We start from the raw sequence: 25910 nt of genomic DNA on the forward strand, positions 1-25910 counted from the left end.
TATCGGTCCATAATTATATATAGGCCCCATATGAACCGATCACCAGATTTGACCCCGGAGCACCTTGGAAGAGCAAAATTCTTCCCATTCGGTTGAAATTTGGTACGTGATGTTAGTATATGGTATCCAACAACCATGCAGGAATTGGTTCCTATCAGTCCATAATTATATATAGCTCCCATATAAACCGATCGCCAGATTTGACCTCCAGTGCCTTTTGGAGAAGCAAAATTCATCCGATCTGGTTGAAATTTGGTACGTGGTGGTAGTATATGATATTTAACAACCATGCCAAAAGTGGTCCATATCAGTCCATAATCATTTATAGCCCCCATATAAACCGATACCGAGATTTGGTTTTGGAGCCTCTTAGAGGAGCAAATTTCATCCGAGTGAGTTGAAATTTGTGGATGACAGTCTTTCGTAGAAGTTTCTATGCAATCCATGGTGGAGGGTACATAAGATTCGGTCTGGCCGAACTTACGGCCGTATATACTTGTTTAAATCTAAAACTTTTCGTTTGAGAATTTTTTCTTGTTCTCGTATTAAAGGCTATTTAAATATATTGTATTATAATTATATATTATTTAAAATTTTCTATTTGTTATATTTATTATTTATTTATTTTTTTTTTCATAATTCCACTTTTTTCTCCTCTTCATTTATTGAAATTTGTATCTTTTATTATGAACTGCAAATAAAAAGTCTCGATACACATTGAATATACCCAATACCCATTTAACGTTACACCTTTGAAATACTAGATCACCAATGTGATTGTGTCATACCATTCATTGATAATTATCCATCAAAACTATTCATTGCAAACCATTACCTTTTGTAATAAAAGATTAAATTACAAATGAATGAATTACATCAGACGAGCTGCGAATTATTTGTAAATAAAACTTAACAATATAAAAACCTAAGGCAACGTACGGTTCCTTGAACCTCGGTTACCACCGTTTTAAATCCAAACACTCAAAAAAAATTTACTTGGATCCAAAGATTTTGACCTTCCTTTAAGGATTTTGGTAATGATTCCGAGCCAGGGTTCTTTAAAATAAGGACATTTTTTTGCGACCCATCTGGCTTTAAATCTTGGATCTATAAAATTAAAATTAGGATACAGATCTCATTTATCGATTTTTCATTCTATTTTTCCGGTATATTAATAAAGCTACACACGTACAAACAAATGTCAGTTTAAAAATCCAAATTATGACGGATACTTCGAAGTAAAAAATATTTTCTTAATCCCAAAATAACTTTAAACCAACGATTCTAAATCCTCAAATTAAGTATTAGTCTATATTTGAAGTGTTTTTATCTTAAATCTACAGATTCAATATTTCAGTTAATTTAAGGACGATTTCTTTAAATTAAAAATGTGTTTCTTTACTTTAAGGAAAATTTACTTTAATTTAAAGACATGCAACTTTAACGAAAGGACGCAAATTTTCAAAATATGTGTCCTAAATTTAATGAAAAAAAAATTTTGAAGCTAAGATTATAGACTTTCTTTTAATTGAAATTTCATTATTTTAAAGAAATTTGTTCTTAATAGTATGTAAATTGCACATCCTAAAATTGAGGTTGCATAATCTTTAATATCACGTAAATATTTTTTTCAGTGTACAATATTATCTACTTGATTTACTCTGTTTCATAGGCATTAGCCATATGGAGTAGAGGTGTACACGTGACACGAAATTGTCGTGAATCACGCGTGAGTCACGCTGATGGCAACGGCGTGAGTGTGCGTGATTAACTAACCAAAAGTCGTGCGTGAGTCACGAAAATAATTTCTTCGTGATTATGCGTGAGTAACGAATTTCGGAAAAATACGCTCACGAAAAAATCCGACACCTGGGATTTTAAGAGTTTAATAACGCTCTCGATTTTAATCATGCGTGAATAAAATATTACTCACGTGCACACCTCTAATATGGAGTATCGACTAGGACGAAAAACAAAAAGAATGTGAATCAATAAATTTAGTGCCAATAATTAGATATACTATTTTTTTCAATTTCGACTTTTTTCAAATTTTAAAAGTTTACTTTTCGATTTCTTAAAATTTTGGAAAAATCATTAACATAAATTTTATTCTTTTAAGCTACATATTTCATATATAATCTAAAGATTGAAAATCACAGTTGTTGGAAAAATATTTCTAATTAACGGAAAGACACGAATTTTAAAGATGAGTAATTTAAATTTTAAAGCGAGTATTACAACTTTTCGTTTAATTAAACTTTTTTATTGTAAAGAGATTAGTCTTAAATATTGTTTAAATTTAGTGTCTTAAAATTTATCCCCCATGTTCTGGTTTACGAATTCACAAAACGCAAAATTTGTAATTGTAAATAACTTCTGAACCACTTCACATTTTGCCAAGAAATTTCTTCCATTTATTTTTCTTATCCATAGGAACAGCATGTAAAAATTACCTAGTAGATATCATTGTGGTTCGGGAACTAGCGAAAGAGGACAATTTTACGTTTTGCGAATTCGTAAACCAGAACAGCGGGGTATATTACATTATTTTTATACACCGAAAGAATTTTCTTCGTAAAAAGAACGAAAAATTTCGTTAAAAGTACGAAATTTGTCATTGTTTTACAACCAAAGAAACTTTTCATTAAAAGTACGAAATATTTCGTACTTTTTACGAAGAAAAGTTCTTCCAAAATTTTCGTTGTTTGTAAGAAAAAAATTCGTACTTTTTATGAAGAATCTTCGTACTTTTTATGAAAAATCTTCGTACTTTTTATGAAACAATTTCGTTCTTTTTATGAAAATGTTTCGTACTTTTTATGAAAAATTTTCGTAGTTTTTATGAAAAATGTTCGTACTTTTTATAAAAAACTTTCGTACTTTTTCTGAAAAATGTTCGAACTTTTAGAAAAAAATTTATAGTCGAAAGTGCATTTGGTTGTAGTTGGAAGTGTGAAAAATTATATCACTACTTTACATCTTAAGTTTTTGAATAATTTTTAGTTTTATTGCTTCACTTTTATTCATAGCGCGCTATCACCCAAATGAGAAGTAGCATAGACTTGCATAAAAAAATAGAATTAAGGAATGCACTCAAGCACATTATAAAAGACAATTTTATGCCGCGAACGGAAATTTTACAACTTCAATGAAACTTCTTCGTTATTTCAAAGAAAATGTTTCGTACTTTTTATGAAGAAATTTTAACGCAGAATGTTTCGTAAAATATTCGTAAAAACTTCTTCACAAAATTCATGAAATGTGAAGAAAGTTTCGTTAAAAGTACGAACTTTTTACGAAGAAAAGTTAATGTAGAATGTTTCGTAGAAGTTTCGTATATTCGTAAAATGTTCTTCGTAAAATTTACGAAAATGAATGAAAATTTCGTTATTTTAATGAAGAATTCAGGGAGAATAGTTAATGAAGAATTCTTCGTAAAATTAACGAAGAGAATTCTTTCGGTGTACCCTCCACCATAGGATGGGGGTATATTAACTTTGTCATTCCGTTTTTAACACATCGAAATATTGCTCTAAGACCCCATAAAGTATATATATTCTGGGTCGTGGTGAAATTCTGAGTCGATCTAAGCATGTCCGTCCGTCTGTTGAAATCACGCTAACTTCCGAACGAAACAAGCTATCGACTTGAAACTTGGCACAAGTAGTTGTTATTGATGTAGGTCGGATGGTATTGCAAATAGGCCATATCGGCCCAATTTTACGTATAGCCCCCATATAAACGGACCTCAAGATTTGGCTTGCGGAGCCTCTAAGAGAAGCATATTTCATCATGGTCTCTAACAACCACACAAAAATTGGTCCACATCGGTCCATAATTATATATAGCCCCCATATAAACCGACCCCGAGATTTGGCTTGCGGAGCCTCAAAGAGAAACCATGTACCAAATTTCAGCAGGATCGGATGAAATTTGGTACATGGTTTTAGTATATGGTCTCTAACAATCATGCAAAAATTGGTCCACATCGGTCCATAATTATATATAGCCCCCATATAAACCGATCCCCAGATTTGGCTTGCGGAGCCTCAAAGAGAAGCAAATTTCATACGATCCGGCTGAAATTTGGTACATGGTTTTGGTATATGGTCTTAACAACCATGCAAAAATTGGTCCACATCGGTCCATAATTATATATAGCCCCCATATAAACCGATCCCCAGATTTGTCTTGCGGAGACTCAAAGAGAAGCAAATTTCATCCGATCCGGCTGAAATTTGGAACAGGGTGTAAGTATATGATCTCTAACAACCGTGCCAGAATTGGTCCATATCGGTCCATAAATATATATAGCCCCCATATAAACCATTCTCCAGATTTGACCTCCGGAGCCTCTTGGAGGGGCAAAATTCATCCAATCCGGTTCAAATTTGGAACGTGGTGTTAGTATATGGCCGCAAACAAACATACATAAATTGGTTCATATCGGTCTATAGTTATATATAGCCGATCCCCAATCACACAAAAATTGGTCCATATCGGTTCATAATCATGGTTGCCACTCGAGCCAAAAATAATCTACCAAAATTTTATCTATCAAAATTTTAATTTTTAATCAAAATTACCATTGACAACGGTATTGAACTCTACAACATGCTGCAATTAAAAAATTGTTTTAGTTAAAATTTTCTAAAATAAACCTACATTTTCTTTGATGGTTGGTTCACTTTTTGGTGTAGAAATCGTCATATAAAGTAAACCAAGAATATCTAAAAAATGTTATTCCACACACTTTTCCGGATATCAATCCGAAGGAATGAAAAATATTCGAGTATGGAATATGAAGAAAGCCACTGCGTTAGAATTGATTACACTTCGTGTAAGCTACGTTGTAGAGTTCAATACCATTGACAGCGGATTAAACGAAATTTAGCGTAAAGTTTTAGAAATGTCCGACTCAGACATTAATAGAAAAATCTTCGTAAGATTTACGAAATTTGTCATTAAAATTTAGTTACCGAAGAAATGTCGATGTAATAATTCTTATAAGTATTTTTATTAAACAACGAAATAATTCGTAGTATTAAAGAAAATTAGCGGTAAATGAATGAACTTTTTACTTTTACTCAATATAGTGTCATTATAATATTAATATAAATATTTTATATTTGAAAACATAAACATATACTTTAGTAATAAGAAATATAAAGAACTCCTTCATTTAATCATATTTTAATTTTAGTGTTCCCCCTCCAGAACGTAATATGGCGACTAGGCAACAAAATGGTCGCGTGGGGATAATAAAAAAATTACGGCGATCGGCCTCGGCCAGCGAGCATAGCATGAGTGAACTGCGAAATCGAAAATCCACACAGTGTCTATTCGATCAAAATGGAACTCCCATAGATCTTAGACAATTTCGCAAAGTTCTCGATAAAGAAGACAATGGTAATAATAACAATAATTCAGAGAAAAAGGCCAGAAGTCGAAGAACACAGAGTGTCACAAGAGCTGAGGAGATAACAACCAAATCGGAGAAACAACGACTGAATCAGCCAGATAAATCGTAAGTTTACACAAATCACACTGAACAAAATTTTGTCGTAAGCAGAAAGATTTCATATCTTTAAAATGCGAATGCCACTAAATTGTACGTTTACAAAAATCACACTGAAAAAAAAATTGTCGTAAGCAGAAAGAAATCATATCCTTAAAATGCGAATGCCACTTTTGCTTACCACAGAAGAGGCATTTCTCTGATACAAAGATTTTTTACCTGACCAACAGTTGAAGGCGTTTGTCCTTACACTCATGGAAAAAAGTCTGCTAAAAATAGCAGACGATGTCTGTTGTTAACGAACAACAAATTTTTAAAATTTTTATGTTATATTAAGAACAAAAAATATTTTTTGATATATTTTTGCACTGTAATATACTTAAAAGCTCCTAAATGCCTCAATTTGATAAATATTCAGATTTTTGGGCAAATACTATAGGTATTCATAAAATATTGTTTTAATTGTGTTCGGATAGCCCATATTTATTTGTTTCAGCCAAAGACAATGTTTGCTATTTCAGCACACAGTGACTGCTTTCCATTTTTCAGCAGACTTTTCGGCCCCTACTAACAAATTTCTTTGGGGGTAGAGTTGGGTGATCCTAAATCATAAGCTTTGCAGAAAAGAAAATTCAACTGAACTGAGGACAACTTAGTTTCCATTACTTCTAAAATTCGATAATTTTTTGTATATTGACTACAAACCAAAAAGGTGTTCAAAGATAGGAGGCGTCTTTCAAAACTTTATTAAAATGATTCTTTTTTCTTGGCATAATTTGTAACTTAGGGCGTGTTTGAATTTGGAATTTTAAATTGTGGTTAACACATTTATGCAGGACTTTGATATTACATGAGGGAATCAGACAGCAAACCGAACAAATTAGGAATTGTGTCCTAGTATTTAATACGCAAAACTTAAAGGGATTTTCAACTGAAATTATTTGTCCTTGAATATTAAGTATATTGCATCCACATTTCAATTTTATAGAACCTACATTTAGTGCTGGATTACTTCCCAAAAAAGTTCTTTATTTTAAAGATGCCGCATCTTTAGGTTAGGTTAGGTTAGGTGGCTGCCCGATGTATCAGGCTCACTTAGACTATTCAGTCCATTGTGATACCACATTGGTGAACTTCTCTCTTATCACTGAGTGCTTCCCGATTCCATGTTAAGCTCAATGACAAGGGACCTCCTTTTTATAGCCGAGTCCGAACGGCATTCCAAATTGCACTGAAACCACTTAGAGAAGCTTTGAAACCCTCAGAAATGTCACCAGCATTACTGAGGTGGGATAATCCACCGCTGAAAAACTTTTAGTGCTCGTTCGAAGCAGGAATCGAACCCACGACCTTGTGTATGCAATGGTTAGCATCTTTGGCTCAGTTTCAATCCCAAAATGCTTAGCTGAAAGTCAAAATCTTTGGATTGAAGTAAACATTTTTCTAAGTGTACGTTTCTTTTCTTATATTTTCAGCTGTCATCGCCCAAGGGATTCGCTGTTTTCATGGAGTTCCGGTTTTAGTAATTTCACCGGTTTAGTTAACTGGGGCTTTCTGCTATTGACCATAGGAGGTTTTCGTTTATGTTTAGAAAATTTATTAAAGTAAGTTTATTATCTATAACATTCAGAAAAATATGTTAAATGGTAAATCCTACAAAATAATTATAATCTGTAATCTAAACTAATTTGAAAATCATTTGAATACAACACGTTTCCAAGTCATATTTTTGTTGAGTTTTAAATGTCCTTCCATAGCGAATTAATTGAACTTATTTTGCAAAATAATTATTTTATTTCAGATATGGAATTCGAATTAATCCTCTTGATTGGTATATATTTGTCAGTGGCAAGAATTCATCAGAAGGACATGGTTCCCTTTTCTTGATTCTATGTAAGTTTTATTCTGCGTGTGTTATGGTCGCTTTGATTTTGAACGACATTTGCATGTATTTCTTTTTAGACTCATTTGTACATATATCGATATGTCTGTTGGTTGAAAAGGGCTTAGCTATGGTAAGTAAAACTTACACACAAAGAAAATTCATTAAAATTGAGCCAACGATATTTTTCATTGATATGTCGTTCTTTATTAAATAGTACTAACTGCCTGTTCATGAAACACAAAATCGTCTCGAACGAATCGTTCGTCTAGAATGAAACTAAAATAATTTTAGATATATTTGCTAGAAAATCCTGAAATTTGCCATGAACTCATTATTTATGATTTACTATCGAACTCAATTGGGATTCCACGGACTCTGGTTTTCGAGATCTCAATATATGAATTTTGACGAATCGGTCTTCCCGATGCGAACGAAAACTCCACAAACAGAAAGTAAATGTTTCCTTGTTGAGAAGAAAATTCGTAAGAATAATGAAAAATGTTGTTATATTTACGGATTTGTTTCTATGGCTCAATTTTAATGACACGTTTTGTCAATATAACGAAGTTTTTTTTTTTCAACCAATGTAGCTACAATGGCAACAAGATTACTAGCCATATTTTCTAAAATTTATCGCACACACAATTTTTTTTTTTTTCTGATTCAATCTCGAAATTAATTGATCCAATTAAATTTTTAATTGAAATGTCTTCAATCACAACTTTAATTGGGCATAAAAAAATATTTGATTATAAATTTAATCGATTTCATTTGAAAATTTCAATTAAATTTTTAATTGATTCAATAAAAAAATGTATTTGATTTTGATTGCAAACATCAATTAATTTTTTAATTGATTCAATTAGATATATAATTAAATTTCAATCTAATTGTCAATTAAATCAGTTTTGCAACCGACATCGATTCAACGAAATTGTTAATTGGAATAATTAATTGTTTAATAAAAATCATTATCACTTATTTTCTTAACTAACTTTGTGTTTTTATATTGATTAAACAATTGATTGTATCAATTAATTTTTTTTATTAAAACTTAAAAAAAATCAATCAGTTTTTTAACTGACTGAGTCTTCAGAGTTTGATTAAAAAGTAAAAAATTTTGAAATTTTCAATCATTGACCTAATTGACTTAATGTTTCTAATTTGATTAAAAAGTTAATTGTATCAATTACTTTTTTAATTTTAATTTTTAATTTTTTTATTAAAACTTAAAAAAGAGTCAATCAGTTTTTTTAACTTACTTAGCCTTCCGAGTTTCATTAAAAAGTAAAAAAAGAATGAAATTTTCAATCATTGACCTAATTGACTTAATGTTTCTAATTTGATTAAAAAGTTAATTGTATCAGTTATTTTTTAATTGAAAAACTTTTCAGATTCAATTAACTTTTTAATTGGAAATATTTTGGTGATATTTTTATCGGTGCAGGGACATATTTTTATGTTTTTTTAATATTCGGGACGTATCTATTTCTTTTTTGAGAGGTCCTTATTGCTATTTAACCAGTGTGTTTGTTAAAACAGAAAATAGTCAGCTATTTTGAAGATCTGCTATTTTGCAGCAGAATAACTGCAGAAAAGTCAGTAGTTTGCTGAAATTTTCTGCTGATTCAAAATTATAAAGTCTCTTCGGAAAGCTATAAATTCTCCGTCTGTATGTCTGTCTCTTGTAATCACGCTACAGTCTTCCATAATGAAGCAATCGTGCTGCAATTTTGCACAAACTCGTCTTTTGTCTGCAGGCAGGTCAAGTTCAAAAATGGGATATATGGGTCTAAGTTTTCATATAGTCCCCATATAAACCGAACTCCCGATTTGAGGTCTTGGGCTTATAGAAACCGTAGTTTTTATCCAATTGGCCTGAATTTTAGAACCTTAAAGAGGTGTGTCAAAAATGGTGAGTATCGGTCCATGTTTTGGTATAGCCCCATATAGACCGATCTCGCGATTTTACTTCTTGGGCTTATAGAATCCGTAGTTTTTATCGACTTTGCCTGAAATTGGAAATCTAGAGGTATTTTAGCACCATAAAGAGGTGTGTCAAAAATGGTGGATATCGGTCCATGTTTTGGTATAGCCCCCATATAGACCGATCTCCCGATTTTAATTCTTGGACTTATAGAATCCGTAGTTTTTATCGACTTTGCCTGAAATTGGAAATCTAGAGGTACTGTAGGACCATAAAGAGGTGTGCCAAAAATGGTGAGTATCGGTCCATGTTTTAGTATAGCCCCCATATAGCCCGATCTCTCGATTTTACTTCTTGGGCTTATAGAAACCATAGTTTTTATCCAATTTGACTGAAATTGGAAATCTAGACGCATTTTAGAACCATAAAGAGGTGTGTCAAAAATGGTGAGTATCGGTCCATGTTTTGGTATAGTACCCATATAGACCGATCTCCCGATTTTAATTCTTGGCCATATAGAATCCGTAGTTATTATCAACTTTGCCTGAAATTGGAAATCTAGAGGTATTTCAGAACCATAAAGAAAATGATGAGTATATGTCCATGTTTTGATATAGCCCCCATATAGACCGATCTCTAGATTTTATTTCTTCAGCTTATAGAAACCGTAATTTGTATCCAATTTGCGTGAAATTGGCAATATAGGTATTGTAGGACCATAAATACGTATTTAGTATAGCCCCCATATCGACCGATCTCCCGATTTTACCTGGTAGAAACCGTAGTTGTTGTTCAGTTCGTCTGAAATTGAAAATCTGGAGGTTTTTAGGACCATAAATAGGTGTGCAAAAAATGATTTTATTGTTTGGGATTCTAGAAACCGTAGTTTTTATGCAATTTGCTTGAAATTTTAAATCTAGAAGAGGTGTACCGAAAACGGTGAGTATCGGTCCTTATAGCTCCGATAAGACCTTGGATTTGTAGAAACCGTAATTTTTATTCGATTTGCCTGAAATTATAAATATACTGTTATTTTAGACTCACAAAATCGTGTATCGGATTTAGTTCTTTTCGGTCCGTTTGGTAAGGCCGATTTCACTTCTTGAGGGTGTAGAAGTCGCACTGATCGTGAAAATCGCTTGAATAATGAGGATGAAAATCTACAGATTTTATATTTAAAATCAAGGCGTTATTTCATCATTTTCTTGCACACCTACGAGAGATGTTAATGATTCCTCTAAAACTCAAACAAAAATGGTTCTTATAAATCCAGAATCTGATATAGTCTTCATAGGTAAAATCTTTACATTTATCTTCGGGAAGTGTACTGATTGAACTGCTTTGCTTGGGAGAATATATGTCATAAAAACCCATGAAATTTGAAAGGAAACTATAATATTTGATTCATGGTGGTGGGTATTTAATATTCGGCCCGGCCGAATTTACTGCTGTATATACTTGTTTTAGTTAAACGGGCCATTAGATTTTTAAACACTAAACCTCGGGAACCCAAAAGCCCTATAGATTGCAAGATGGTTGGATGGACGCACGTTTCGGAAGTACCTTTTGCTAATTCAGCAATATTTGTAAGCTATTTCACAAGAGAAAAATGTTTGCTGGTTCATCTAAAGGATGATTATTGAAATACCTTCATTAGCTGCTTTTTTGAGTGTAATATTTGTTTAAAATTTTAAGATGTATGTCAAGGTATCCCCTTCAAGCGTAAAATCACCTGTTTACATTATAGGTCACATATAGATCCTAACATTGCTCTCAATCAAAAAACAGGTGTTTTAAGATGTGCCCTAGGGCTATGGAGTCCGAGTCGGATTTTGAAGATTTTGTTCATCCGATCCGGCTGAAATTTGGTACATGGTGTTTGTATATAGTCTCTAACAACCATGCAAAAATTGGTCCATAATTATATATAGCCCCCATATAAACCGATCCCCCGATTTGGCTTGCAGAGCCTCTAAGAGGAGCAAATTTCATCCGATCCGGCTAAAATTTGGTACATGGTGTTAGTATATGGTCTTTAACAACCATGCAAAAATTGGTCCACATCGGTCCATATTTATATATAGACCCCATATAAACCGATCTCCAGATTTGGCTTGCGAAGCTTCAAAGAGAAGCAAATTGCATCCGATCCGGCTGAAATTTGGTATATGGTCTCTAACAACCGTGCAAAAATTGGTCCACATCGGTCCATAATTATATATGGCGCCCATATAAACCGATCCCCAGATTTGGGTTGCGGAGCCTCAAAGAGAAGAAAATTTCATCCGATCCGGCTGAAATTGGGTACATGGTGTTAGTATATGATTTCTAACATCTATGCAAAAATTGGTCCACATCGGTCAATAATTATATATAGCCCCCATATAAACCGATCCCCCGATTTGGCTTTCGGAGCCTCTAAGAGAAGCAAATTTTATCCGATCCGGCTAAAATTTGGTACATGGTGTCAGTATATGGTCTTTAACAACCATGCAAAAATTGGTCCACATCGGTCCATAATTATATATAGCCCCCATATAAACCGATCCCCAGATTTGGCTTGCGGAGCCTCTAAGAGAAGAAAATCTCATCCGATCCGGCTGAAATTGGGTACATGGTGTTAGTGTATGATTTCTAACATCTATGCAAAAATTGGTCCATATCGGTCAATAATTATATATAGCCCCCATATAAACCGATCCCCCGATTTGGCTTGCGGAGCCTTTAAGAAAAGCAAATGTCATCCGATCAGCCTGAAATTTGGTACATGGTGTTAGTATATGATCTCTAATAAATATGCAAAAATTGGTCGAAATCGGTCCATAATTATATATAGCCCCCATATAAACCGATCCCTATATATAGCCCCCATATAAACCGATCCCCCGATTTGGCTTGCGGAGCCTTTAAGAAAAGCAAATGTCATCCGATCAGCCTGAAATTTGGTACATGGTGTTAGTATATGGTCTCTAATAAATATGCAAAAATTGGTCGAAATCGGTCCATAATTATATATAGCCCCCATATAAACCGATCCCTAGATTTGACCTCCGGAGCCCCTTGGAAGAGCAAAATTCATCCGATTCGGTTGAAATTTGGTACGTGATGTTAGTATATGGTATCCAACAACCGTGCAGGAATTGGTTCATATCAGAACATAATTATATATATAATTATATAAACAAAATTCATCCGATCTGATTGAAATTTAGTACGTGGTGTTAGTATATAAACCGATCCCGAGATTTGGTTTTGGAGCCTCTTGGAGGAGCAAATTTCATCCGAGTCAGTTGAAATTTCGTACATTGTGCTAGTATATGGCCGTTAACAACAATGCTTAACTAGGTCCATATCGGTCTATAGTTATATATAGCCCTCAGATAAATCGATCCGAATCACACATAAATTGTTCCATATCAAGTTCATAATTGTAGCCCCCATATAAGCGACCCCCATATTTCAATTCTGGCTCTCCACGTACCGCGCAAAAGTCCATATCGATTCGTAATTATTTGTAGACTTACCTATACATAATCTAATGTATACCACGTATGGACTAACTCACAATTTAGAAAACGATGTTAAGAAGTGTTAAGATACCTTTCCATCGGTAAGTATTACCACAACGCAAGTAATTCGATTTCGCAGAAGTTTCTACGCAATCCATGGTGGAGGGTACATAAGATTGGTGGTATCTACACTGAAAAAACAGTGAACCCACCAGGAAAGATAACTTTCGATTAATTTTAGAAAATTTGGAACTTTTTTAGAAAATCTTAACTAAACGGTATTACAAGCGCTGGCATCACTCCGATATGGCAAAAATAAGTAAATATTTTCCGACAAATTCAAGAAAATTTTTTAGACATAACTAAATTTTTTCAGTAGTTAAAGAAAATTTTGTAGTTTTAAGAGAAATCTTGGAGTTCAAAATTGCAAGAATGTCTTTAGTGACATACGAAGTTCACGATGGACACATTTTTGGTAAAATTTACAAATTTAAAGAAATAATGTACTATTTTGTAAGAAATACGAAATTAGGAAATCTTTATGCTTTATTTGTGTATAACTTTTTCCCGTTTTTTAGTTCATTTAACTAACATACGCAAAAAATTATTTGACTAAAATAAACTTTTTCCAAACATAATGATTCTATGTACTAATATAAAGTTAATATGGCTTTAGTGAAATAGAGAGTTCACTTTTTTTGAGTGTAAGCTCAGAATCCACATTTTTCAAAATTTGAAATCTCTTTTTATAAGCAAATGACTGTCGATATCTAGTTAAGGTGGATCTTCGGCGTGTAATGTGAATGCCGTATAAAATTTCAAAACCAACAGCTTTTTCGAATTTTTGTTCACTACACCGAAAGAATTTTCTTCGTAAAAAGAACGAAAATTTTCGTTAAAAGTACGAAATTTGTCATTGTTTTACAACCAAAGAAACTTTTCATTAAAAGTACGAAATATTTCGTACTTTTTACGAAGAAAAGTTCTTCCAAAATTTTCGTAGTTTGTAAGAAAAAAATTCGTACTTTTTATGAAAAATCTTCGTACTTTTTATGAAACAATTTCGTTCTTTTTATGAAAATGTTTCGTACTTTTTATGAAAAATTTTCGTAGTTTTTATGAAAAATGTTCGTACTTTTTATGAAAAACTTTCGTACTTTTTTCTGAAAAATGTTCGAACTTTTAGAAAAAAAATTTATAGTCGAAAATGCATTTGGTTGTAGTTGCAAGTGTGAAAAATGACATCACTACTTTACATCTTAAGTTTTTGATAGTCTTGTGTCGTTCCGGAACGAACTAGTTCCAATGAACGGTTCACTAAAAGGAACGACTGTCACTAGTTCCATCTCTTCCGTTCTAATCGTTCCTTTTGTCAATTAGTTTTATTTTCAATTTACGCTCCATCGTTCCTCGGATCACAGTTTGATTTTTTTACTTCTGTTTGAGCTATTTGCCAATTCATTCATTTTGGCGCGTATGTATTTAAATCATTGATTGATATGCTGCTATTTAATAGAATCATTAACTCCATCTCAGGCTTTTCACAAACGACAAAAAAAATCGTAATTTCTTGCAATGAATAATTTTGCACAGAGTATAGTAGTATTCAATCCAAAAATCCATCCAAAGAGTTTGGCTTCCTGAATTTAGTTACTTTCTTAAATGTTCCATTCCTTTAATTTTTTTTTTCTTACTATATTACTATAAACTATTTATTTATTAAATTTAACTTAGCTTATATAAATATAAGGCAAGTATAAAGAAAAAAGAAATAGCATTAGCTACAAAGGCTATCAGCTATACTATAAACTATTTGAAGTAATTTCACTCAAATTTCCATATTTTTGTATCTTTCAATTGACCATGAACTTCGTTACACAAAGTAAACAAACAATGTAATGTCTGTCTTTAGTAGATGACAGTGATGACAAATATACAAATCCGGAACGAAAAGGAACGATGGAACGATTTGAAGGAACTAGTTCCTTTGTACAAAAGGAACGATGAGTCCGAATCACTACGGTGAACGATTTTGCCCAAGACTAGTTTTTGAATAATTTTTAGTTTTATTGCTTCACTTTTATTCATAGCGCGCTATCACCCAAATGAGAAGTAGCGTAGACTTGCATAAAAAATAGAATAAAGGAATACACTCAAGCACATTATAAAAGACAATTTAATGCCGCGAACGGAAATTTTACAACTTCAATGAAACTTCTTCGTTATTTCAAAGAAAATGTTTCGTACTTTTTATGAAGAAATTTTAACGCAGAATGTTTCGTAAAATATTCGTAAAAACTTCCTCACAAAATTCATGAAATATGAAAAAAGTTTCGTTAAAAGTACGAACTTTTTACGAAGAAAAGTTAATGTAGAATGTTTCGTAGAAGTTTCGTATATTCGTAAAATATTCTTCGTAAAATTTACGAAAATGAATGAAAATTTCGTTATTTTAATGAAGAATTCAGGAAGAATAGTTAATGAAGAATTCTTCGTAAAATTAACGAAGAGAATTCTTTCGGTGTAGTTAATGAATTACAAAAACATAATAGCTGAAACAGACTTTTGTTTTAGCAGTATTTTTTCTATGAATGTGCATATGTACCATTTTTTGCAAAAATTAAATAAGAATAAAGCACGCGAATTTTTTATGTATATAAATACTTAGTACACATAATATTTATATTTGCATGTTTATTTTATAATATACACTTTTTGTGAATTGTGCGAAATTTTATTTCATGAGTTCAAGGTTTCAATTTGTACCGAAAAGCGATAACGCATTATTAAACACAGAGTTTTTATTTACCATTTATTTTATCAGTTATTTGTGTATATCATATTCCACTGCAAATTAAGATGATGATGAGGAAAATTGAATTTGTGGACATATGGTCCAGTGTGCCCGTTAAACAGTCATCCTTCGTCAAAATAACGATGCGTTATTTAACTTTCGATCTAAATTAACTTTCGATCTAAAATGCGTTTTTGACGATTGCGAAGTTATACATTTAAGTTATACTAATTGAACCAATTTATGAATTTTTGTTTTATACTAATTAAAAACAAATTGAATAAGAAAATAAATTCACTTTTGGTTCTAATTTTTGCTCATAATGCCAATTGTAGCGTATCAAAATAGGCCGTAGTCAAAATGACGAAAAATGACGTTAGTATACAGAGCCACCCTGGTGCAGTGGTTAGCATGCCCGCCTTGCGTACACTGGATCGTGGGTTCAACCCCTGTTTCGACCAAACACCAACAAGTTTTTCAGCGGTGAATTATCCCACCTCAGTAATGCTGGTGACATTTCTGAGTGTTTCAAAGCTTCTCTACGTGGTTTCACTGCAATGTGGAACCGGCGTTCGGACTCGCCTATAAAAAAGAGGACCCTTGTCATTGAGCTTAATATAGAACCGGGCAGCACTCAGTGATAAGAGAGAATATCCAAACTAGGACCAGGTCTGTCAATTTTGCCGATTTATCGGCATTTTGACGATTTTTTACTCAAAAAAATGGACAACTCCGATTTTTTCCGATTTTGACAATATTAGCTTCGTTCTTTAGACACATAGTTTAAGGATTTAAACTTTTTACATTTTGAAAAAATTTTTGAAAATATTAAAATAAATTTGAAAATTTTTGACAAAAAAAATTTCGGAAATAAAACATGGACTACTTTGGCTTTGAGAGTTTTGTCCAAATTCATACAAGTAATCAAGTAATCATGATTCCTCCACAATGATTTACTCAGAATGTGCAATAGAAACTTTTACTATCAGTACAGTACAAAAAAATAAATAACCACATATAGACTATCTATCGGATACATAATAAAAAATCACCAGCTTTGGAAAACACGGAACTTTTTCATTTTAATTTTTTTTTTCATGTATTATCGTACAAAGTGATACAAAAGTCAATAAAATAACCTAAAATCCTGCATCACACAAAATTGTAATAAAATATAAACTTCAACATTGGTATAAAAACAATTGTTTTTAAATAAAAATGTTACTGAATTAATAACAATATTTTAGAAAAATAGTGTTTTTTATACAAAAATTACGAAATATTTTGTTTTGTTTGTTTTAGAAAATGAATTTTATGTTAATCTTATTGTTATACAAAACTGACTTCCTTATGTTTATACCCTGCTCCACACTGTGGAACAGGGTATTATAAGTTAGTGCATATGTTTGCAACACCCAGAAGGAGACGAGATAGACACATGGTGTCTTTGGCAAAAATGCTAAGGGTGGGCTCCTGAGTCGATATAGCGATGCCCGTCTGTCCGTCTGTCCGTGAACACATTTTTGTAATCAAAGTCTAGGTCGCAGTTTTAGTCCAATCGACTTCAAATTTGGCACAAGTATGTGTTTTGGCTCAGAATAGATCCCCATTGATTTTGGAAGAAATCGGTTCAGATTTAGATATAGCTCCCACATATATCTTTCGCCCGATATGGACTAATACGGTCCCAGAAACCAGAGTTTTACCCCAATTTGGTTGAAATTTTGCAGAGGGAGTAGAATTAGCATTGTAGCTGTGCGTGCCAAATTTTGTTGAAATCGGTTCAGATTTAGATATAGCTCCCATATATAGCTTTCGCCCGATTTACACTCATATGACCACAGAGGCCAATTTTTTAGTCCGATTTAGTTGAAATTTTGCACAGGGAGTAGAATTAACATTGTTGCTATGCGTGCCAAATTTGGTGGAAATCGGTTCAGATTTAGATATAGCTCCCATATATAACTTTCGCCCGATTTACACTCATATGACCACAGAGGCCAATTTTTAACTCCGATTTAGTTGAAATTTTGCACAGGGAGTAGAATTAGCATTGTTGCTATGCGTGCCAAATTTGGTTGAAATCGGTTCAGATTTAGATATACTCCAATATATATGTTTTTCTGAAATTTTGCACAGGGAGTAGAATTAGCATTGTTGCTATGCGTGCCAAATTTGGTTGAAATCGGTTCAGATTTAGATATAGCTCCAATATATATGTTTTTCTGAAATTTTGCACAGGGAGTAGAATTAGCATTGTTGCTATGCGTGCCAAATTTGGTTGAAATCGGTTCAGATTTAGATATAGCTCCCATATATATGTTTTTCTGATTTCGACAAAAATGGTGAAAATACCAACATTTTCCTTGTAAAATCGCCACTGCTTAGTCGAAAAGTTGTAAAAATGACTCTAATTTTCCTAAATTTCTAATACATATATATCGAGCGATAAATTATAAATAAACTTTTGCGAAGTTTCCTTAAAATTGCTTCAGATTTAAATGTTTCCCATATTTTTTTGCTAACATTGTGTTCCACCCTAGTGCATTTGCCGACTTAAATTTTGAGTCTATAGATTTTGTAGAAGTCTAACAAATTCTGTCCAGATCGAATGATACTTAAATGTATGTATTTGGGACAAACCTTTATATATAGCCCCCAACACATTTGACGGATGTGATATGGTATCGAAAATTTAGATCTACAAAGTGGTGCAGGGTATAATATAGTCGGCCCCGCCCGACTTTAGACTTTCCTTACTTGTTTTTTTTTATGGAAATGCATTGTTGTGTACATTCATTTTCTTGTTTGGTTTTGGCTTGTGTTTACCCAAAAAAAAAAAAGTTTGATTTTAATATTATTTGCATTTCCGATTTTTTGACGATTTTTAAAATGCAAGTGCCGATTATGATGATTTTTATCGAAAATGTGACGATTTTTCTTGAAATTTTATTGGCAGCCCCCTTAGGACACAAAAACAAAGCTTTAGGTTTAGGTGTATGCCTGTCGATATAGCCTAAACTCAACGAATGGTAAAGCTGTATTGGTGCCTCCATGAGGCTCCAACAGTCAAATTTAATTTGAACCTAAATGGTTCAATTTTTGCATTCTTGGGCATATACTAACACCACGACATATATTAACATCACCTACCAAATTTCAACGAGATCGGATTAAATATGCTCCTCCAAGATGCTCGTCAAACCAAGTTCAGTTTAAATGGGGGCTATACCTTAATGTGGTTCGATATGGTTCATTTACAATACCATCCGACCTACAATAATAGCAACTATTTGAGCCAAGTTTACAGTGGATAGCTTGTTTCATTTGGAAGATAGCGTGAACAGACGAATCGAAAACTCTAGGATTTCGCCAAGATCGGCATTAATTTTCGTTGAACAGTATACGTATTATGCAATATTGCGAAGAAAACACACGACTGGAGTGGTATAAAAGCATTGGTGGCTGAGAGCAGACATACTGTCGCTATGAATTTCTATGGATTCGAAGTACGACCGATATTTATGCCTACTTCACGGAGCGTTTGATTGCGTAAGTATCCGGCAAATCGCCCGGATGCGCAATTTTGATCCAAAAACGGGCCGGAATATGGATAATATGGGCTTATTTTTTTACATCCTCAATCGTATAGCCCAAGCACCCAATGTGTAGATTGGGTGTTTGTGTTCGTTTTTCTTATGTACCTACAATATTCAGTCAGTTTAATACGAAAGAATTGTGATTATAGAAGAGAGATCAGCGACGAGTATGGGAACCGCTTTACTTCTCCGAATTCGCCCATAATTCGCTCTTGAAAATCCAAACATAAAACATCATTTTATCCTTTATTTTACGAAAATAGTAAAACTTGAGTATAACAAATTCGTTATGATTTATTTAGACTTTCTATATTCATTGCTTTTACAAAGATGCTTACAAAAAGGCGTAATTATGAGTAGGTTAAAAAAGTACAAAAAATTAATCGAGCTTTTGTTTTTGGTGAAAGTAATAACAAGAAATAAAATAAAACATTTATGAATATAGGAATACAGAAAAATAAGAGTAAACTTACAAAACAAAAAATGTAAATCTTAAGCTATACGCACTCCATATTGGTCGCAATATTTTTGCAAAGCTTGTTTATGGTTATCACCAATAGCTGTGACCAATTGTGGGACTTCACCGGGACGTGTTTGAGCCAATTTAGCTAGAGAGTCGGCCAAAAATTTGCGCCCATCTGCCACATCAGCTAAGAAATCTTGCGTTTTGGGTTGAGCATAACTCAATTGCGAAAAAGCAGCCTGGTAGCCAGCACTTTCATCTGGCTCTACAAAATTATCACCTTCCATAGTTGTTTTATCGGGAGGCAATTCGAAGAGTTCTACTAGAGCTTGTAAAAGTCTAGACCAATATTGGTTATATGGTGGTGCTAACATGGCCGGACATTCACACAAAAGTTTTGAAATGCCAACAGCTACATATTTACGTTCCAGTTCATTGGATACTTTAGCCATATCTGGAATGAAAACTCGTTCTACCACCATACCAAACATATTGGCCTGTATTTGATCGATCAGCTCAACTAAAGATGGCCCGCCAAGCTTAGAGGTGTAAAAGCAAAAGAATACAATAATGCCTTTAACATATTTTGTTGTTTTGGACAAAGACAAACGTTGGAATAACAAAGCAAATATTTGCCGCATGCTAGTTTGTAAAGCTTCCATGGGGTAGTACGCCAAGAGATTCTGCAGTAAGTTGAAGCCCTCATGGTCATTGGCCTTTGAAGCAATCATTTTCTGGAATATACCCAATATAGCATTCTGTAAAAGAAAGTTATTATTATTGCTTGGTTTATTAGAGTATACTTTGCAATAATAATCTTACCAATTTATCCATAGTAGCTATTTGAGCTGCACCTTGTCTAATAAAAGCACATAAAAGTCTTATCAATGGAGTGACATTACCCGAACGATCCCACAATGGAGGAGCTAACAAGCACGGGAATAATGCCCAATATGGTTCGGGAATTGGACCAGATCCTTCACGTATTTCCAAAAGCAATGATAACATTTGAAATACATAAGGCATAAATTCCAATATATCTTGTTGCAAAATACATTGGAAAACAGGGAATAAGACTTCTTCGAAAGAGCTAACTGCGGAGGCCTCCGTCTTGCAAACAATTCTAGAATTATCAAATTAAAAAATATACAAAATCAAATACGATTAAGGTTTAACTTACTTCACAGCCAAGGACAAGGTTTCAAAAAGATAGTGATTGAAATGAGGTCTTGATGGATTCTTTGCAACCATTGTAAGAATCTCTGTTAGACGTGGCAAAGCAACTGCCATAAAAGGCATAGAATGTTCTTGTAGAGATGAGAAACTACGCATAATGGCCTTCATAACATATTCGTTTTCCGATGATCCAGGTAGCGATAATGTGGCAAAAAGGCCTCCCAATAAATCATTTGCAACGGGGGCCAAATGTTGGGGCCCAATGCTGAAAAGAAATATGTGTTAATAATATTTATGGCCATATATCAACCATGACTTACAGCAGAGCTCCACTGGGGTCTCTCATGGTGAATATTCTTTCTAGAGAACATGCTGCATAACTATGAACAACAACACTTTCTGCCGGTAAATGGCGTATCAAATGTGGCAAAGCAGTCAGTAAAGTGTGTTGACCCAATAGACTACGGAAAACCATAACAAATTTCAAAGCAGCAGACTTCAATACAGGCAATTCATTAACTGAAAATATTAATACGGTGTTGTGAAAAGTAAACAAACCATTTTTAATGGATCTTACTATTTGGCCTTTCCAATTCAGGCATTATATGTTGAGCACAAAATTGTGGCAAAGGTACCAACTCTGAAGCTTGAGTAATACCATGCTTTTGAGTACCACCACGTGAGGCAAAGGATGTAACCAAATAGATTGCCGTGTCCTTGGCACGCCAATTAACGGCAGGGTTCTCCTTGTATTTGCCCAATAGAATTTCCAAGTATTGACCGAAAATTCCAAAAATTTTGGCTTCAAAATTTTGCGACAATGTTTTGACCAAATCGCAAGCAGCTCTGCGTCTAGTATCAATATCGGAACCTTCTATATCACGGCGGATATACTCTTCTGGGCTGTCCTCGAATAGTTCTTCGTCGGATTGCCGGAAATCTAAATTAGGTATGACAACTTTCTCGCAAATATTTGCCAATATTTCAGGATTTTCAAAGATTTTACGATAATGGCTGCGTTCTGCAACCACAGAAAGGAACTGCAAAGCATTGGAAACCAACTAAAAGCAAAGGAAATGCTTTTTAAATATATTCATGTGTTATATTATATACTAAAACTCACCGCATCATACTTTGTTTGCATACCAGTCTTCACCAACAGCTCCCAGACGGCTGTAACAAACGTCTCCATATACGGTGCAAATTCTTCATCATATTTCTGGGCATACATTCCAATATTTTCGCATATTTGTGAACGTAAATGTTCCAAAACCCCCGCATCTTCATCTTCACCTGTATGTAAGCAGGGTACATCTATGGTCAATAGCTCATGGAAAGATTTCATCCATGTGGCCATGTTGTCTTCAAAAAATTCTGGCAAATCTTGTGAATTCAATGAGAAAAATACTTTGCATACTAAAACCAAAGATCCATAGATAACTTTTAATGCTTCTACATTGTTCTCATGTACTTTGGTCAATTGCATTGTGGCCAAGAGTAAATCGGTTAAGGGTTTTGCCATACGATCGAGTACCAATTTAATTTCTTCCCATAAATTTTGTGACTTAAATTCATAGCGATATCGTTTGAAGAGGGAATGTGCTGTCTGCAAAACGCCATTGATGACATTAAAATCACCTGTGGCAAATTTCGCAACCATCTCATCGATAAGCTGTGGCCATTTCTTGGGAAAATCATGTTTTCCTATAATACTAACAGCATCGCTTAGTTGTTTCTGTAAAACTGGCGGAGAACGCAACATAAGAGTAACAATCAATGATTTGATGGAATCACGATCGTTTGCGTGAATTTTATCAGGTGTATCGGAATCCTAAAAATAAAAAAGGTTGTTGTATGTAAAATTTGATTTTTCTATTGATTGATTGATTATAAAAAAGTTGGCCTTTAATTTTACATTTCCTTTGCAAGAAAATTCCCGCCATTTACTTTACAAACCAAGCCGGGAAATAACTTACCTCATTAATAGCCCAATTACGTTTGATATAATTTTTAAATGCGATGGAACCAGCCACTCGTATTGTCATTTCGACATCAGCTTTATCGATTAAGTGCAGCAGTAGGACCGCATAGTTTCTTTGGGTCTCAGTAGATTCCAGTAATTTCTCCGCTGTGATACAGAAAAAGAACAAGGATTAAACAAAGAAGCGGGCCAATAATACACACACTCATACATATATGCATATAGAAAATTCCAAAAATTCCATCATATAAATTTGAAAAAACCTATGCTGCAAAACTTACCCGGTCTCCGAACATTTGGATCAGGACTCAATGTTTGTTGCAAATAGCCGGCTAATAATTGCAAATTCTCATTATTTACTTCCATTATGAAATGCTTGTCGGTTTGCGGTATTAGTGTGCTTCTAGTGTGAGCGTCTCGTTTAATTTAGTTTTTTTTTCTTTTGCAAATTCTACGTCACTGGGTTTTATTTTCTCACTCACAAATGGGGAATACAATTAAAGTTAACAATTACAATCAAAATATAAAATATGCCCAATAGTTTCGTTTTTTTAACTTTGCAAAAATCTCTTCCCTTCTTTGAGATAACGGGAGAACGAAAGTAAATGGGAGAATGAAAGTACATGCAATGCTATGTACTAAAGTGTAGCCAAGTCGCATATTTTTCTCAAGCGATAAACAATGCTGCCAGATCACTGGGTTCAGCTACGTCAGAATAGAGTTTCGAATAGATTTTGAGCACATCAATAACGACTGTCGATAAGCGAAAATATCTCATACTGCATTTAAATTTTTTTATCTTAAAAAAAAAATATATATTTTTACTCCAAATCCAGAGCAAGAAATCTGAAATAATTCTTCATTTATTTATTTTGTTAATTAACTATACTCATGGAAATTTTTGTTAATAGACACGGCAGAAAATGTGAAACAGTACTAGATCTGACGGAAACAGGAAAGCAATCACAAGCGGAAATATCTCATATTTGCCTATAAATTAATTTTTTTGTATCTGAAAGAAAAATACTTTTACTCCACATCCAGAGGAAGAAATCTAAATTAATTGTTCATTTAGTTATTTTGTTACTTAACTACACTCTGATTTTTTTAATAGACACAGCGAAAAATGTGAAACAATGTTAAAAATTTAACCAGATTTAGTAATAAAAAAATTACAGAAATTTGTACTTTACTATCACGTAGTGATTCTGAGTTGTCTTATCTCTATTTTAGAAGACTATTTGCAATGTCTTGCAATGCTTGTATTTATTCATTTAAGCAACTCGAGACCGATTTCTCCAAGCAAACTTTATTAGAACATTTCACGCTTACTTAAATGCTCTCTATTGTTTATTTACAGGAAATTATTTCTGAAGGTTTGGGCATGTTTATGCAAGTTACAAATATTATCGTTGTCGTTGTACTGCCAGTGGTTATAATGCATTTGAAGAGTCAATTATTTGGTCTTAGTAAGTTATTTTGAAAAATGATTCTAAGGAACATTTGTAAATCCTCAAATATAATCCACAGTGGGCGCATTAACTGTATGCTTTTTTTACTCAATACTGTTCCTGAAATTATGGAGTTATGTTCAGGTAAACATGTGGTGTCGCGAAACCTATTATATGAAACAATACAATCCCAGAGTTCGACGACCCAGTATTACCTTGGCCGAAATAAGTAAGGATTCCCGTTTAATTTTACTACTTTACTTTTGAGCGATATTCTTTTTAGAAAACGGACATTTAGATGATGATGAAGAAAAAGATGAGGATATACCCATTTTAGTCCAGTATCCTGATAATTTGTGCTATAGTGACTTAATCTATTTCCTAGCAGCACCGACACTGTGTTATGAATTAAATTTCCCACGTACTAATCGCATCCGGAAACGTTTTCTGTTTAAACGTCTCTTGGAAGTAGTATTTGGTGTTAATGTAGTCCTCGCTTTATTTCAACAATGGATAATACCATCGGTGAAAAATTCCTTGATACCATTCTCAAACATGGAAGTAGGACTAGCCACTGAAAGGTTATTAAAATTAGCGGTGAGTTTTGTTTCGTATACATCTCCAGCAGGATATTGCTTTACATGTGTTGTGTTTCGTGCGAATAACTAAAGTTTGGCAAGACTTTGTAATGAAAATTTTTTGTAATTAATTCCAATTTCTATTTTTGCTACGATTTGAAGTTGCCGAACCACTTGGTGTGGTTATGTTTTTTCTATTTAACATTCCATTCATTTCTAAATGCACTTGGCGAAGTCATGCATTTTGCTGATAGAAACTTTTACAACGACTGGTGGAATTCGAATAACATCGATACGTTTTGGAGAACTTGGAATATGCCTGTCCATAGGTGGGCCATGTCTATTATGTATTTTATATTAGCTTTTTTAAAAAAAATAATAATTTTCAGGTGGTGCGTTCGGCATTTATATATACCAGTGGTGAAAATGGGTTATTCTTCGCGGCAAGCTTCTACCATTGTATTTATGATAAGTGCATTTTTCCACGAGTATTTGGTGAGAAATTTTGATTTGTAAAATTGTTTTATAACCCTAACAAGATATCATTTACCTAGGTCTCCGTTCCTCTACAGACGTATAAAATATGGGCGTTTTTAGGCATGATGGGCCAAATTCCTTTGTCGGCTATTTCAAAATCTGTTGAGCGTACTTTGGGTCCCCGTATGGGTAACATAACTGTGTGGGCTTCGATAATATTGGGTCAGCCGTTATGTATTATGATGTACTATCACGACTATGTTATAACACATTATTCAAATTCCTTAAATAGTACGGCCTATGGACGTTTGTAAATAATACTATATAAGATTTTGGTTTAACGGTACTTATAGGGGACTGTTTTTACATTTGAATATGCACAAAATCTATGTGCAGAATTCTCATGAATGACATTTTTAGTTATATCTACGATTGCATTTAAATTATTTGAATTAAGTGCTGAATTACATTATCAAATCATAAGTTATGATTGATGCTTGGCCGCTGGAGCGGTCGCAAACTTTAAAAGTGAATTAAGACTAAGAACTAGAA

General features: G+C 33.4%; 2 protein-coding genes across 2 annotated transcripts in view; one reads left to right on the plus strand and one right to left on the minus strand.

The window, feature by feature from the left end:
• Nucleotides 1-25910, plus strand: part of mdy (diacylglycerol O-acyltransferase) — a 60748-nt gene extending 34838 nt beyond the window's left edge. Inside the window, exons 2-11 of the mRNA XM_075296229.1 lie at nt 5204-5527; nt 6994-7122; nt 7320-7411; nt 7481-7533; nt 24213-24321; nt 24383-24532; nt 24587-24900; nt 25044-25210; nt 25271-25376; nt 25436-25910. Of these exons, the coding sequence (XP_075152344.1) occupies nt 5226-5527; nt 6994-7122; nt 7320-7411; nt 7481-7533; nt 24213-24321; nt 24383-24532; nt 24587-24900; nt 25044-25210; nt 25271-25376; nt 25436-25672 (1659 nt within the window). The 5' untranslated portion in view covers nt 5204-5225 and the 3' untranslated portion in view covers nt 25673-25910. The remainder of the gene's footprint in view (nt 1-5203; nt 5528-6993; nt 7123-7319; nt 7412-7480; nt 7534-24212; nt 24322-24382; nt 24533-24586; nt 24901-25043; nt 25211-25270; nt 25377-25435) is intronic.
• Cse1 (chromosome segregation 1) lies at nt 19502-23477 on the minus strand. The gene is made up of 8 exons (XM_075296226.1): nt 23134-23477; nt 22848-22999; nt 21995-22702; nt 21449-21932; nt 21192-21390; nt 20876-21136; nt 20518-20818; nt 19502-20453 (listed from the first exon to the last, which is right to left on the minus strand). The coding sequence occupies exons 1-8, from the start codon at nt 23216-23218 to the stop codon at nt 19725-19727; spliced, it is 2919 nt and encodes a 972-aa protein (XP_075152341.1). The 5' UTR covers nt 23219-23477; the 3' UTR covers nt 19502-19724.

The sequence above is a fragment of the Haematobia irritans genome, chromosome 2 (genome assembly GCF_050003625.1).
Source record: "Haematobia irritans isolate KBUSLIRL chromosome 2, ASM5000362v1, whole genome shotgun sequence".
Taxonomy (NCBI): domain Eukaryota; kingdom Metazoa; phylum Arthropoda; class Insecta; order Diptera; family Muscidae; genus Haematobia; species Haematobia irritans.